Raw genomic sequence first — 14,920 nt, forward strand, 5'->3', positions numbered from 1 at the left:
AGAAAGAACTATGGAATTTAAATACAGATCAAAGCTTATTATCCTCAATTTTTAAAAGATGTCTTATGTATTTTTTCTCTCTAATGTTTTCGCATTTTAATTTGATTCTTCTTTCACAATATGATTAATATGTATCCATGCTTAGAATGGTTATACATGTATAGCCTATATTAATTTGCTTTCTGTCAAGGGGAAGGGGAGGGAGGGAGAAAATGTAAAACTCAAAACCTTGCAAAAATGGTTGTTGAAAACTGCTGTTGCATGTGGTTGGAAAAAATAAAGAAAATATTAAATAAAAAAAGAAAATCACTCTCATTTGTTCACTCCACTTTCTGACTCGGTGACCTGCAATCAAATATATCATCTTGTGTTTGGCACCTTAATATTGAATGTATAGAAGTCTTATCATCCTAGCTTCTTAGGGAACAAACAAGGATTCAAAAGTAAAGAAAAACCAATGAGAAGCTAGGAAAGGAAATTAGTCCTTGGCCCTCTTTAGCTGATTCTGAGATAAGTTGTATATAGGATTCACCTGGAGGAATTCTAGGTTAAAATTAAGCCAACCTCAGGAAAGAAGGCTAAAGATGCAGGAACTCATTGCTGGATTGGAGAAAATCACCTTTAATCTTGAGGATGATGTAGTCAACCAGAGGGGTATTGGGGTTCTTCCCTTCCCAGGAATGGACAGTAAGTTGGAGATGGGAGGAGTATAGCAGCTGACCATTGTTCTAAGTGGGGGCCCTTCCCTTCTCCTCTTGATATTTTTTTAGTTAATATCAAAGGTTCTTGAGCTGGGACCCATGAACTTTTAAGCAAAATTATAACTCTATTTTGATATAATTTGTTTTCTTTACAATTGTAGGTATTTATTTTTATGCATTTAAAAATGTTATTCTAAAAAGAATTCATAGGTCTCACCAACCTGCCAAAGGGGTCTATGATACAAAAGGTTAAGAACTCCTGTGCTATAAACTATATGATTATTTAGCTTTCTCTTTCATTTTTCCTTCTTATGTTCCAGCATACTCCTGGTCAGAAAAGAAAGATTAAATCAAGGGCCAACTGGTCTGTTCTAGGATTTCAAGAATAACCCTTTACTGAGGAGCTCAGACTTGACCTCTTGTCTTTCCCAAGGCTCTAGAAAGAGCCAGCAACTATGCAGCATTTCCTATATAGGACATTCTGAGAATCCTGAGAGATAAGGTGATTACAATAAAGAAGTGAGTCTCAAAATAAGCCTCCTGACTCTCAGCTTTAGTGCTCCTACTGAGAGAGAGACAGAGAGTGTTAGCTTTAGAAAGGGGTGTGGTACTGTGGTTATTTGATGCCAGCTATAAATGGGCTCCAGTTTAGGAATTCTCTAGATCCCCATGCTCAGTGATAGCAGGATTTTTCTTTTTTAAAAGCAAGAGATAGGGGTGGCTAGGTAGCACAGTAGATCAACCCTGGAGTCAGTCAGGAGTACCTGAGTTCAAATCTGGTCTCAGACACTTGATAATCACCTAGCTGTTGTGGCCTTGGGCAAGCCACTGAACCCCATTTGCCTTGCAAAAAAAAAAAGTGAGAGATAAGGACAAAAGCAAACTCTACAATTTAGGCTATTTTCTTCTTCCTTTCTAGAATCAGGGGTGGCTGTATGTACCTTTTTTCTTAAAGACTTCTGTGAGAAAGGTGAGTTAAAAAGAAACAGAATGGGTCTGATTTAGATAGTAAATGCTTAAGGAACATAATCTGTCTGATCCATTTCAAATCTATTAGAGTCTTTGGGGGGGGGCAATATGGAGGAGGGCAGAAAAGAGGTAGTAGTACCAAGGCAAAGGACATGACTTAGAGTTTGAAAAGGGTAAGTTAGCCCTTATGGGCAAGTGGATTGCATAGTGGATAAAAAGCTGGGCCTGGAATCAGGAAGATTCATCTTCCTGGGTTCAAATCTGACTTTGGATATTTACTGACCATGTGACTCTGGGCAAGTCACTTAAAACTATTTGATGTATTTTCCTCATCTGTAAAATTACCTGGAGAAAAAAAAATGGCAAACTTGCCCAGGGTCACGCAGCTAGGAAGTATCTGAGGTCAGCTTTGAACTCAGGAAGAAGTGTCTCCTTGACTATATATATATATATATATATATATATATATAGTTAATTAGTTAGTTAGTTAGTTAGTCAAGGTAAAAGGTGATGAAAGCCTAGACTAGAGTAGCAACTTTGTGAGTAGAGAAAAGGGGACAGACATGAGCAATGTGGAGGTAGAAAAAGCAAGATTCTATATGATCTCATTCAATTGTAAGCTCCTTGAGAGCAGAACTCTTTTTTTCCTCTTTTTTTTTTAATCAGATAGTGGTCAATGTTTGACTTGACTTGGCCTTTTAACTTAATGTATGGTGATAGTAAGTGAAGATAGACTGATACTGATGTAGTGAATCTGAGTGACCAGGAGGTTAATAGGCCCTCTCTAGTAATAGAGAAGTTTGAAAATGGAATATTTAGGAATCTTCCCAACTCACTCATCCTGTCCCACCCAAAATGAAAAGGAGAAAGGAAAAACCTCTTACACAATTATCACTATTCTGTCTTGAAGAGCCTAACCTTCAAGGAGCAGCTACTGCACCCAGGAGATGTGGATGGTTGAGAGTTGGCATACTGGGAGGAAGAGGGGGCGTGAAATTTTCCCAGGGATACTTGGTGATATAGGTGACCAGGTAGCATTTAGGAAGGACAAAGCCAAACTCCGAAGGAGAGAGGTCAATAGTCCACAAAGGAGAGGGAGGGGAGTAAAATGAGAGGATGTTGGGAGGGGGAGATAATAATAGATGTGGTTGTATTAGAAACAAGCTCCACAATTGGCTATAGCAGGAATGGTAGTACAATGGTTAGAGCAATGAACCTGGAGTCAGGAGCTATATATAGGGTCAAATCTCATTTTATACCTCTCCTAGATGTGGACCCTGAAAAAGTCACTTAACCTGAGTTCCTCAGTTATCCTATTTATAAAATAGGAATAATAATAGTACCTATCGCTCAGGGTTGTTGTGAGGATCAAATGAAATGAATGTGCTTTGTAAACCTTAGAACATTATGTAAACTGTAGCTATTATCATAACTCTACCCTGCTCCCTGATCATACGCTCTTTGAAATCAGATCACAGTAAGCCTCCAGGGAGCTTTGGTTCAGACCTTGGAAGTTAATACTCCAGAAGATGACTTGATCAGCTCTCCAAAGTACATTAGTGAGTCTATAGAAGAAAGAGGAGAAAATATGAGGAATACTCTCAAACTAGTCACAATTAGCTCCCAAGGCCAGCCCTGGATGGTGAACTGAGAAGGTAATAAAGGAAACTATGAAGAAAATTTAGCTGTAGTGGAGACAGGGGCAGAGCTCTGGATAGATAGCAAGCTTCTTTAGGACAGAAATTATTCTTTCTTTCTTTCTTTCTTTCTTTCTTTCTTTCTTTCTTTCTTTCTTTCTTTCTTTCTTTTTTCTTCCTTCCCTTTTTGATTTTCCCCTTTATTTCTCTTTCTTCCTTCATTTCTTCTCCCCTTCCTCATTTCCTCCCTCTCTTCTTCCCCCTTTATCCTACCTCCCCTTCCTTCTTTCCTTCCCTTTCCTCCTTTCCTCCCTTCCCTCCTCTCTTTCTCTTCCTTCCTTATTTCTTTCTTCTTTTCTTCCTTCCTTTCTTTGTCTTTCCTTCTTCCTTTCTTCTTTTCTTTCCTTCCTTACTAGAAATAACTCCCTCTTCTTTATTTCTTTCCCTTCCCTTTCCTTTTCCTTCCCCCTCCCCTCCCCTCCCCCTCTCCCCTCCTCCTTCTCCCCTTCTCCCTTTTCCCCTTTCCCTTTTCCCCTTTCCCTTTCCCTTCCCTTTCTCTTTCACCTTCCTATTCCCAGCCCTGGCATGTATTAAGAATGGAAAATGAATATTGATTGAATAAGAAAGTAAAAAAGAAGACTGCCCTTACATGACTGGAGATAAGCAAACCTGTCTTCTATATCCACCAAATACCTGTTGAGTTTATTCCATACAAAGTATGTAATTGCTTAGGGAATGAGATGTCATTTCCATAAAGAAACTTCATCATCTACCATGAGAGATAAAGGAGTATTATCATGTTAAAAAGAAAAAAGAAAAACCTAATTGCCTAAGAAAGATATGAACAAGATGCTATATGAATTAGAAGAAGAAGGAATCATATCCAGCTAGCTAGACAATAAAAGTTTCATAGAGAAAGCAACATTTTACCTAGGCCTTAAAAGAGGGATAGGATTTCAATAGGCTAAGATGTGGGGTGGAAGAGATGAAAGAGAGCAGGGAACCTGAGCATAGTCACAGATGGGGGAGCCTAGGATAGATTGGGAGAAGTATGAGATAAGGTTGGAAAGAAAGGCTCCAGCAAGTGTAATTATCATTATTATCATTATTATTATTATTATTATTATCATTATTATTATTATTATTATTTTATTATTATTATTCATATAGCACCTTTAGGTAAAGTGCTTTACAAATATCATTTCATTTAATTCTCCCAATAATCCCAAGGAGTAGGTGATATTTACAGATAAGGATACTTGGACAAAGAGAATGACTTTCCCAGTCACTTAAGCATTCCAATAACCACTGATTTTTTTTTTTGGGGGGGGGTTGTTTTAAAGCAGTGAGAAGAGAAATTTGAAGAGAGTTTTTTATTGTGGCAATTAATCTGGCAGAAGCTTACTGAACAGACCAGAAGTGGAAATAGGAGTTTGATTGTTACAATAGTTCAGATAAGGAATCCTGAAGACCAGAACAAAGTTAGTAGCAATAGGAATAGAAAAGAAGAAACAGATACCAGAGAGGAGTAAACATGAGTCTGAGTAACTCTAAGAATGATATAGTGTTCACTGAGAAGTATGAAGAGAAATTCACTGAAAAGTAAGCAAAAGCAGGTTCTAGAGAAAAGATAATGAATTCAGTTTTCATAAAGATGCCCCCACCCCGTACTTCAGACTCTGTCAGGCAAAGAAAATTTTGCATCAGTTAGAAATCTGAATCAATAACCAGAGAAAGCAGTGAGGGTTGGTTATAGCTTAGGAAGCCTAGAACTAGGGGAAGCCATGGGGGGGTGGGGGTAGGAGAGGTTACCTAAACTAGTCCTACTTCCTCTTCCAGAGCCCTTTTATCTCACCCCACATCCCTTTTTTGTTCTTAGTATAGCCATTTCCAAAATGATTTTTAACAATAGTCTACTGGACTAGAGAGGGTTTATTGCCATACTGTAGCATTTAGTGATATAGTCCCATTTGGAGAACATCTGGGCTGCAGCTGGAAGTCACATTGCTGTTCTCACATCAGTCACATTTTAATGTATTTCATAAAAATTTGGGGGGGTCTTATTAAAATATAAAATTCTTGCATATAGTACTAGTACTACAACTCTCAGAATTATTTGTATTTTAATAACTATTGAAGATGAAAGGCCCAATGGAATGAAATTTTAATTGTGGAATTAAAGGCTAATAGAAGAGATACATTTGATTAGGGAACCTTCTTAGCACCCCTCAAATGACAAGTAAGTCCCCTTACTCCTGAGAACATCACTGCTTGAAAACTTAAACACTTCTGTTATCAGCAATAGGAAAAAAATCAAATTTAAATGATAGGTTATAAGTATCATAAGATAAGTCTATGATAATAATACTATGCTTTAGGAGGCCATAAGTATAATTATCTTCCACCCTTTTTTTCTGGTGCCCTAGCTTCTCATGTTTTACCCCCCCACCTTTTAGGTGTCTTCTCCCTCTAATCTCAAAATATAAAAAAAGAGACTAAACCTTTCATTGGGAGGAGATCAGGTACAGTTGCAGGAAGAAGTGAGAAGGGGTATCAGGTGTTTAGAACATCCCTACTCTTCTTCCTCCCAAAGCAGTGATGTTGTTTGGGGAAGTAGGTGAAGGTGAGCCTACTCTAGGGATAAGCATGATTTTCTTGAGATTCATCTGCATTTTCTAGGTGAACTCTGTCCCTTCCGGCATGATGATGGGGAGAAGACAGTGGTATGCAAACACTGGCTGAGGGGGCTTTGTAAGAAGAGTGACAAGTGCAAATTTCTGCACCAGTATGACATCACCAAGATGCCTGAGTGTTACTTCTACTCCAAATTTGGTAATGCATCTTTTCTGGCACCAAATTTCACCTGGCTAGTGCCCATTCTTTTAGTACCTACTAAGGAGGGACTGAATAATGAGTTTAAGGGAATTTTAGTGAAATTTGATCCTAAGAAAAGCAAAGAAAAGGAGATGGGGGGAGAGTAAGACAAACTTTTCAAAGAAGGATAGGTACAACCCAGGATGCCAGACTGGCAAGGAAGAATTTCCTAAAGGATTCTTGTCATTGTTACTTCCTCTCCCCATCTCTTAGAAAAGAATGCTAACTACAGGCTACCCTATGGAGCATCTAGTACATATCCTGTCTATGGACTATTTGTGACTGACCTATGATATAGCTTTCCAGCCTCCTATTGTTCTGATCAACTACAATCACACACACACACACTGTACTTTGACCTCAACACACTGATGTCATTGTGGTCTTCTTTGAGAAATAAGGACAATAACCAACATGCCTTCTCTCCCTAGGGAAAAGAGGAGCTGTGTATGTATGTATATATGTATGTGAAGGTGTTTGTGTATTGAAAAACCAAGTCCAATCTTCCAAATATAGTGCAGGAATCTTCCATGTAGTTCTGTACAATGGTATCTAGACTTATTAGCAAACATAAAAAAATGTGAAGAATCCATTCAGAAACACTGAGTTTGAATCCCAGTTCTGCCATTTATTTTAGTGACCTTGGCAAAATTACTTTCCCCTCTCAGGACTGCAGTTTTCTCATCTGTTAAAAAAAAAGGTGGCAAAAGTCTGCTGTATCTTTTTTTGCATGTGTTATGCACAACTTGGTAACCATTTTGATATATTTTTTTAAAATGTCATCACTTATCCATAAAGTACTTTTTAGCTTTATCTGAGATGAGTTTTCTCCTATATATTAGTGAGGATTGATATTAAATATAGGTATATCAATCCTAGCCTAGCCCTTGTGGACTCAGGAGTGCTGGTCTTCTTTGAGGGAGAAGGGGGCACAGTGTTTCAGCCTAGCATTAATACAAGTCATTTCACCTCTGTCTGCCTCAATTTATTCAACTGTAAAATGGGAATAACAATAATAATGAAGGATTGCTATGAAGATCAAGTGAGATTACAATTGTAAAGCACTTAATTCAATACTTGGCCCATCCTTAATAAAATCTTATTCCCTTCCTTCCATCCTGGGTGTGGACCTGACCATTAAAAAGAGAAGAATTGGACTTTTCTCAAACTAACTGGGCTCACTACCTACTACCCCAGGAGAAAAAATATCTTAAAGCTTAGGTATGGCTCATATCTAGGGTCTCATCCACAGGGGACTCTCAAGTTCCCTTCTGGAAAAAAAAATGTTTCAAATGTCAAAGGTTCGTAAACACATAGTAACAAGTACTTGAAACATGAAACAAGTACCCATCACTCCAATTATACTCTCCTGGGAGGAAAAGACCACTTGTGGGAATAGCTTTTCCTCTCCTCTTAGACATGTCTATTTGCACAAAAACTCACCAAGGTCAGATCTCCCAGCCAGTCAGGGTGCAGCATGGACTTTCTTAATCATTTTGGCTATATCATCCTCCCAGAAGCAATCATCTCAGAGAAGCAGCATCATTGCAAGATGTATGATTTGTTGGGCAGCAGACACCCATCAGAATCCCAGTATTTTTTTTAAAGACAAGAAAGTATCCAAGACCACAAATGTCCATCTTTCAGGATTGATAGTCGCTGGTCAAATGCCTGTACACAGGGAAAGAACCAAAGGCAAAGAGACAGCTAGGTTCTTGACATCTCATCTCAGGCTTGCCCCAGTAAACTCATATTGATCACCATTTTTATATGCTGGAGTTGTTAGCTTCTGTGACATTTGGGGGCCTAGAGGGAGTACCTCCCACCCCAACAGGAAGTCTGAGAGACTATATTGGATCCATCTTAAGAATCAAGTACTCAGGGGCAGCTAGTTGGTGCAGTGGATAGAGCACCAGCCCTGGAGTCAGAGGACCTGAGTTCAAATCCAGATTCAGACATTTAATAATTACCCAGCCATATGACCTTGGGCAAGTCACTTAACCCCACTGCCTTGCCCCCCAAAAACCAACCAAGAATCAAGTGCTCAAATGAGTTTGGAAGTGGTTTCTCATCATTCTTCCTATATATTTAGGGGGAAGAATCCTTCATAAGTATGTCTTCCCTAATCCTAATGGCCAATCCTCTGATACAAACTCTAGTTATGGGAACTAATCTAAAGAGTTGCTTTGTTATCTCAGCAAAGAAAAGATTATATCATTAAACAAGAAGTCAGTGGATATGTTCATCTTCACAGAGTCAGAGCCCAGCTCAGTCCAGAGCAAGGAAGAATCATCCCCAGTATGGTAAGAATTGTCCTAAGTGATAAGACCCAAGAATCATCCAGCTCATTATCCTCTTCCCAATAGCTTTCATGGGATCATAGATGGAAGGTAGAAAGAGATCTAAGAGATCATCTAATTCAACTCCCCTCATTTTACAGATGAAGAAAATGAGGCATAAAGAAGAAGGTCACATAAGCAGTAAGCATCAGAGATAGGATTTGAACCCAGTCCTAATATATGTCCTATGGCAGGGCTTGGTACTTCTCTAAGACATCAACCTTAAAAGCTAGGTATATCTTTGATTTTCTTTGAAGTTATTTATCATTCATAGTGATCTGTTCTTGTTTCTGAAGCAAATTAATATGTACTATCCTTCCTTGGTGTCCTACCCAAAGCATCTTATTTTACTCACTTCTTTAGATGACCAGAAAGGCAGTTTTATATGGTGGATATAGAGCTGTCCTTGAAACCAGGAAGACCCCAATCAACTCCCATTTCTGATAGCTGTTGGCTCAGCACTCTAAGCAACTTTCTTACACTATGTCCTTTACCAGATGTAAAGAAGGAACCCATATAAGAGTTCCTTATACCAGGTCTGGTCTTCTTGCATGAAATTTTGTTAGTCTTTTTTTTTGATGGGGGGAGGGAAAGGAGGATTGGTCAATGAGAATAGGTGGTGTGGGATGGGGAAAGCAGAGGTAGTCTTTAATCTTTTTGAAGTGATATATTCACAAAAGATGTTTGAAAGTGACTAGCAGCCATTATTTCACCAGGAAATAATGTGTGGAGAAAATGATGTGTTAGCACCATCTTCTGATGATAAAGAAAACTGCATGGTCACGCATCCTTAAGAGGCAGGAGAGTAAAAAAATGGAATAAATCCTCTATACAAAGGTTCTGATCATTCAAATTTTGAGCCAATCCTCAGAGGATAACTTTTTGCCTTCCTTACTTCATTGTATCCCCATATATCTAGACAAAAACAGGGATCTGTTCAACAGATATCTTACAGGAATTGTCTTGGGTTATGATACTGGCTCAGCCATGAATTGTCTCACCTTAGAAGTTATTTAATTTCCCTGGGCTTCTGCTTTTTCTTTTGTAAATTGAGGAGGTTGGACTCTGTGGTCCTGTGCAGATAAGAAATTAATCTCAGAATTTTAATATGTTTCTTCCCAAATGAATCTAGATCCTCTGAGAGTTAGGAACTGGACTTTTGAGTCATTGGATACTAGAATACCGGGGTCTATAACTTCTCCATGGGAAGGGATGGTTTAGTAGTACAGGGGGGGTAGACTGTTGAATTTGAGTCAGGAAACCCTGAGTTCAAATATATCCTCAGAAATTTATTAATTGTGTGATTTTTAACCTCTCAGCCTCAGTTTCCTCTTCTATAAATTGGTGATAATAATTATGTTGTATCAAGTGAGATTTTATATATATAATATATATATATATATAAAGTATATTACAAACCTTAAAGTGCTTTATAATAAGGATATACACTGAAGAGTGAATTGCTATTATCATATCATATCATCAGAAGGATTTCATGACCCTTCTGGTAGACCAACTGGGCAAGGATCAAAGAGGCTAATCCCATAACAGCAGGATAGAATTGTAAGGTTCTTTATTTTTCTGGGAAGGATATGGAGCTAGACACACTTCTATAAGAGACATATGGAAATATTTTGATATTTTTTAAAGACAAATGACAGAAGGAAGAAAGAAGCTATTCATGTAAAGACACAGATTAATCTAAATAGGTATGAGGATGAGAAAAATAGTAGGGAGGAGTCCCAAGAGATGGACACATATCAATGATTGGTACTATTTCAGGAGAATGCAGCAATAAAGAATGCCTTTTCCTTCATGCTGACCCAGGCTCCAAGATCCGAGATTGTCCCTGGTATGATCAAGGTTTCTGCAAGTATGGTAAGGTTGTGAATGACAGAAGAGTTCAGTTTTTCTTCTCTATTATGGAAAAGTATGTGGGGAGAGGGAAAGATGTGATCAATTACTGAGGACCCCAAGTCTTTGTCATTGATGTTTAAATCAGATTAGAAATATTTTTCAGCCTCTTTTATTCCTTCTAAAAAAAGAAATATGCATAATTTTTAATATTAAATGTATTCTTTCATATCTGAATTCAATAAAAATTAATTTCAACAAAGGATTACTGAAGAAAAAAAATCAACTGAAAACTATTTTAATCCTAAAGAACTGGTGAGTCAAAGGACAAAGGGCAGCTAAGTGGCTCAGTGGGTGGAGCTCTGGGCTTGGAGTCAGGAAAACTTTTTGAGTTCAAACCTGGCCTCAAACACTAGCTGTGTGACCTTGGACAAGTCAATTAACCTCTTTGCTTCAGTTTTATCATCTGTAAAATGAACTCAGAAGAAAATGGCAAACCACTCTAGTATCTCTTCTAAGAAAACCCCAAATGGGGTCATGGAGAGATGGAGAGTAGGACATGACTGAAACAACCAAAGACAAAACATTAAAAACAATAGAAAATATCATTGTCATGAGTGAAGCACTAAAATTTGGGCTAAAGGACAAAGTAGTCCCCGGGGGGGGGGATTTCTATTTCTTATATACCTATCCCAAAATTTTCTCCTGCCCCTAATTTTTGTAATGACAAGTATTAATTAGAAGTCTTAAGACTAATCATAGATGCTCTATTCTGGATATAACATCTTTCCTATTATTCCCTTCATTTAGTTTTAAATATTTGGGTTATTTCTCTTGAGCATTATTAGTGTATGATCACAGCCTGTCCATCTCTCTCCCTTCTGGGTTAAAATTGCTTAGTGGTGTGATTGGTATTAGGAAGTTTCCTGGATTTTTAGATTAGTAGAGAGGAATGTGATGAAGGGAGATAGAACAATGCCTAAAGTTCACATAATCCCAAAGGCAATAAGCTAAATATTTTTTTACTGTTAAAGTTCAAGCTCCATCCACTGAGGCTTTTGTCAAGTGATAGAATCATCTAAGAGTCCCTACTGGCATAACACATCCTATTTGAGCAACAAGAATAAAGATACCAGGCCCAGGCAATTACTTTTGAGTGGGCAGGAAATTACTTTGACTCAGTGGTCATCTTACCATTGCAGCTTCTCTGCCTGTTTTCTGTCAGCTTCCTACCCATTCTAAAATCAATTCTTCCTGTCTGTATTGGAACTAAGCTACCTAAGGTGTCTCATCTTGGCCTGACAGGTCCTTTGTGTAAATTCCGCCATAAAAGAAGAATACCATGTACCAACTACTTAATTGGTTTCTGTCCAGAGGGACCTGGTTGCAGATTTGCACAGTATGTATTTCCTTGAGCCACCAGCTCACACCAGAAAGCTCGATTAGACTTTTCACAGATTACTGATAGAATCTTGTGACCACTGTCTAGGTTCCCCCCCACCCCAATTTTTCATTCATTCTACTGATGTTATAATAGGGATTTTCTTATTATTCTCTATTCCTTGATTTAACAAAATTCCTTATCTGAGATACTGAAAACAGCAGAGAAACCTAGGTGCCAAACCTCTAGCATATGCTGGCTGCATATGTTCTTTCTGCCTTGACCTGGGTGGGAATCCTTGCCCTTCAAGGTTTAGAAACTTAAAGTTTACTGTAGACTGTGGTGTTGAGTCCTTTAATAGACTGGAGTTGGGTGTGTTGGATTGCTTCTTTAATTGCTTTTCCTGTACTCTTCTCAGCCCCAGGATGACTCTGTTACTGCATAGCACAAGTCTCTCAAAGGTATGAACTAGAAAGGGGTCTTTGTCTAAGACACTGACCTCATTCCAATTTTCTACCATCCCTGTGTTCTCCTCAATTTCCTAACCCCAGAAGTGTGGCAATATCCTACCCACTCCCTCCTCATCCCCCCGTGAAAAAAAAAAGGTGACATCATTAAAGTATATTTTTAAGAACATATTTTGTCCAATTTGCTAGCCCTATTAATATCATTTAATGTCACCATTGATCCATAAAATTCTTCCTGAATTCATCTGATTTGGATTTTCTCATGTATCATTGAAGATTTTTGCTAAATATCCCAGCCCTTATGGGTTTAGAAGTGCCAAATCTCTTTGAGGCAGAAGGGGAGCAGGGTGTCTCAGCCTAGCATCTATAGAAACAGGAGCAGTTATTCTACTCAATAGCAACAACATACCAAAGTATAATGTTTGAGCAAGTAGGATCTAGCTTTGTTTTTCAAGGGAAAAAAAAGGAAGTTTACTTGATGATGGACAAGAAAAAGAAAGGCAAGTAAAGGGAAGAAAGCAAGCTAAGGCTTGAAATGGGATAAGGTACAAGGAATAAAATTATGCATTTAGAATCAAGGGATCTAGATTCAAATCCCAACTCTATTACTATTGTGTGGTCATAAGTCAATCACTTATCCTTTCTGGGCCTCCTTTGAAAAAATAAAGAGATTAGACCAGATGACCACTAACCCCCCCTTCTAAATCTATAGGAACCTACATATTCATATCTAGAATTATTTAGGATATTGTGAGAGTGGATTTCTAAGAGGAGAGACAAATTGTTAACTGAACAGCAGATATAATTCATATAAATGTGACAATAGCAACATAAAATGAGAGACATCCTTGGCACCTGCTGCCTTAAGTAGTTGATAGCAACATTTATGACTAGAGATTGCTGGCATAAGATGGAAAGCTCTCAACTTCTGAAGAAGTAAAATAAATGTACAGTTTTCCCTTCCACATTGAAGGGATTGGGGTATGGTACCCCCTCAATCTGGCAAAGCCATGTAAAACCCATAGAGGTAGACCTTTCACCTTCATTTTCCTTTAGGAAATCCTATAAGGACTTAACCAGTTCTTACACAATGCCTATCTACTAGAATAGCTTTTTAATAACAATCCTGCATTTCTGAGTTTCTAAACTTTTTTCTGTATAGTCTAATGGCCTTTGCATGTTGTCTATGGCTTCCACAAAACTCCCTCAAAATTCCCATTTAATTTCTTATGCTGACTGATATGAATAATTTCATACATTAAAACCAAGATGGGGAAAGATATCTCATCACCCTGAATATAGAACCATGTCCCAACACTGGAGAGTTCTTCCATAGATCTCAGCTCCTATAGTTTCCTTTTCTGCTTTCAGAATGGAAGTCAACCACAAGGACCAACAAAATTTACTTCCATTGTGGAAATGTCTTCAGAATTCAATCAACAAAAGAACCCACCAGCTGAAATCACAGACAAGCCTACTGAGTCCTTTGCAGCTGTATATTTGCTTAGGGTGGGTATTGAGGACTAGAAGATTTTTCTACCTTTTGTGTTTTGAACTAAGAGTATGTTTTGATCAGTGATTTGGATATCAATAATTCCATGTGTGAAACAAGTGAGGAAAAACCTGCACTTGAATTTAAAGAAATAAGGTGTGACTAGGGTTAGAAGATAGATGCTGACAAATCAAATACTTAAGATGCTTGAAAGTTGCACTAGGCATTTCCCAGCAAGAGAGTCTTATTTTTATTTTGCCTGCCAATGGCATTGCTTGCTTTTTTAAAGGGGCAAAAAAAAGTTTAAAAGTTAATAAAGTTTATGCATTTTCTTCTAATTATTATTTCATTGATCTGGATCCATATAGAGCCTTTGGGAACTAGGGGGGATAGAGCTCCTTATTCTTCCTTCTTGGTGTTAACATCTATAGTGATAAGAGGAGAAAGGAAGGAAAAAAGGAAAAGAAGGAAGGAAAAAAGAATGGAAGGAATGGAGGGGTGGAGAGAGAGAGAAGAAAGAAAGAAATGTGTTAAGTTCTAATGAAATGGAATATCAAATTCCCCAGGGTTTTCTGAGCTTATGAAGAAGGAAAATAGAATATTTAATTTTCTAGACCTTCCATTTCATTCAGTTCTGTAGTCCCAGATGGTAACTTTTATGTTTTTTTTCTCTTTTGTTTTTGTTTTTAGGTTTTTTTGCAAGGCAAATGGGGTTAAGTGGCTTGCCCAAGGCCACACAGCTAGGTAATTATTAAGTGTCTGAGGTCGGATTTGCACTCAGGTACTCCTGACTCCAGGGCCAGCGCTCTATCCACTGTGCCACCTAGCTGCCCCGATGCTTTTCTCTTCTACCTGGCATTACTGCCTACTCTGAGGCCCTTAAAAATCCTTGTTTATTGAATTAACTCTTCTCCAGTTTCTTTTTTCTAGTTAACTACTATATCTCTTTTTGGCAAGAAAAAAATCAAATGTGCTGTCATGGGTTCTACTGGAATTTTACTATACTATGTGGGGAGCTCTAGTGGCATATTTGAGGAGGAAATTAATCCCATCAACTCTTTCCTTTCAGTGCAGAGGAAGTGGTCATTATGCTAACAAGTACAACAAAGTCAACCAACAGTATTCTTCAGAAAATAACAGAAAATCTGATTAGAAGACCTGGCTAGAAGACCATTTTGGCAAATATCCCCAGTGTTCACACCACAT

The 14,920-nt window shown here is 38.1% G+C and overlaps 1 protein-coding gene across 1 annotated transcript; it reads left to right on the forward strand.

Annotated features, from left to right (window-relative positions):
- The first annotated feature begins 293 nt into the window (after positions 1-293).
- On the forward strand, positions 294-13,935 carry CPSF4L (cleavage and polyadenylation specific factor 4 like). Its single transcript, XM_074220617.1, has 7 exons — positions 294-687; positions 1,621-1,671; positions 5,987-6,139; positions 10,303-10,398; positions 11,680-11,773; positions 12,174-12,216; positions 13,594-13,935. Exons 1-7 carry the CDS (start codon positions 585-587, stop codon positions 13,747-13,749), a joined length of 696 nt encoding a protein of 231 aa, XP_074076718.1. The 5' UTR covers positions 294-584; the 3' UTR covers positions 13,750-13,935.
- The last annotated feature ends 985 nt before the right edge of the window (positions 13,936-14,920 follow it).

This window comes from Macrotis lagotis, chromosome 2 (assembly GCF_037893015.1).
Source record: "Macrotis lagotis isolate mMagLag1 chromosome 2, bilby.v1.9.chrom.fasta, whole genome shotgun sequence".
NCBI lineage: Eukaryota > Metazoa > Chordata > Mammalia > Peramelemorphia > Peramelidae > Macrotis > Macrotis lagotis.

Excerpts from the sequence above, each read along its gene's own strand:
- CPSF4L (XM_074220617.1), top strand. The coding sequence starts at position 585 with ATGCAGGAACTCATTGCTGGATTGGAGAAAATCACCTTTAATCTTGAG. Across the intron at positions 6,140-10,302 it reads TTACTTCTACTCCAAATTTG|GAGAATGCAGCAATAAAGAA; the intron begins GTAATGCATCTT and ends GTACTATTTCAG. Across the intron at positions 11,774-12,173 it reads CCTGGTTGCAGATTTGCACA|CCCCAGGATGACTCTGTTAC; the intron begins GTATGTATTTCC and ends TACTCTTCTCAG.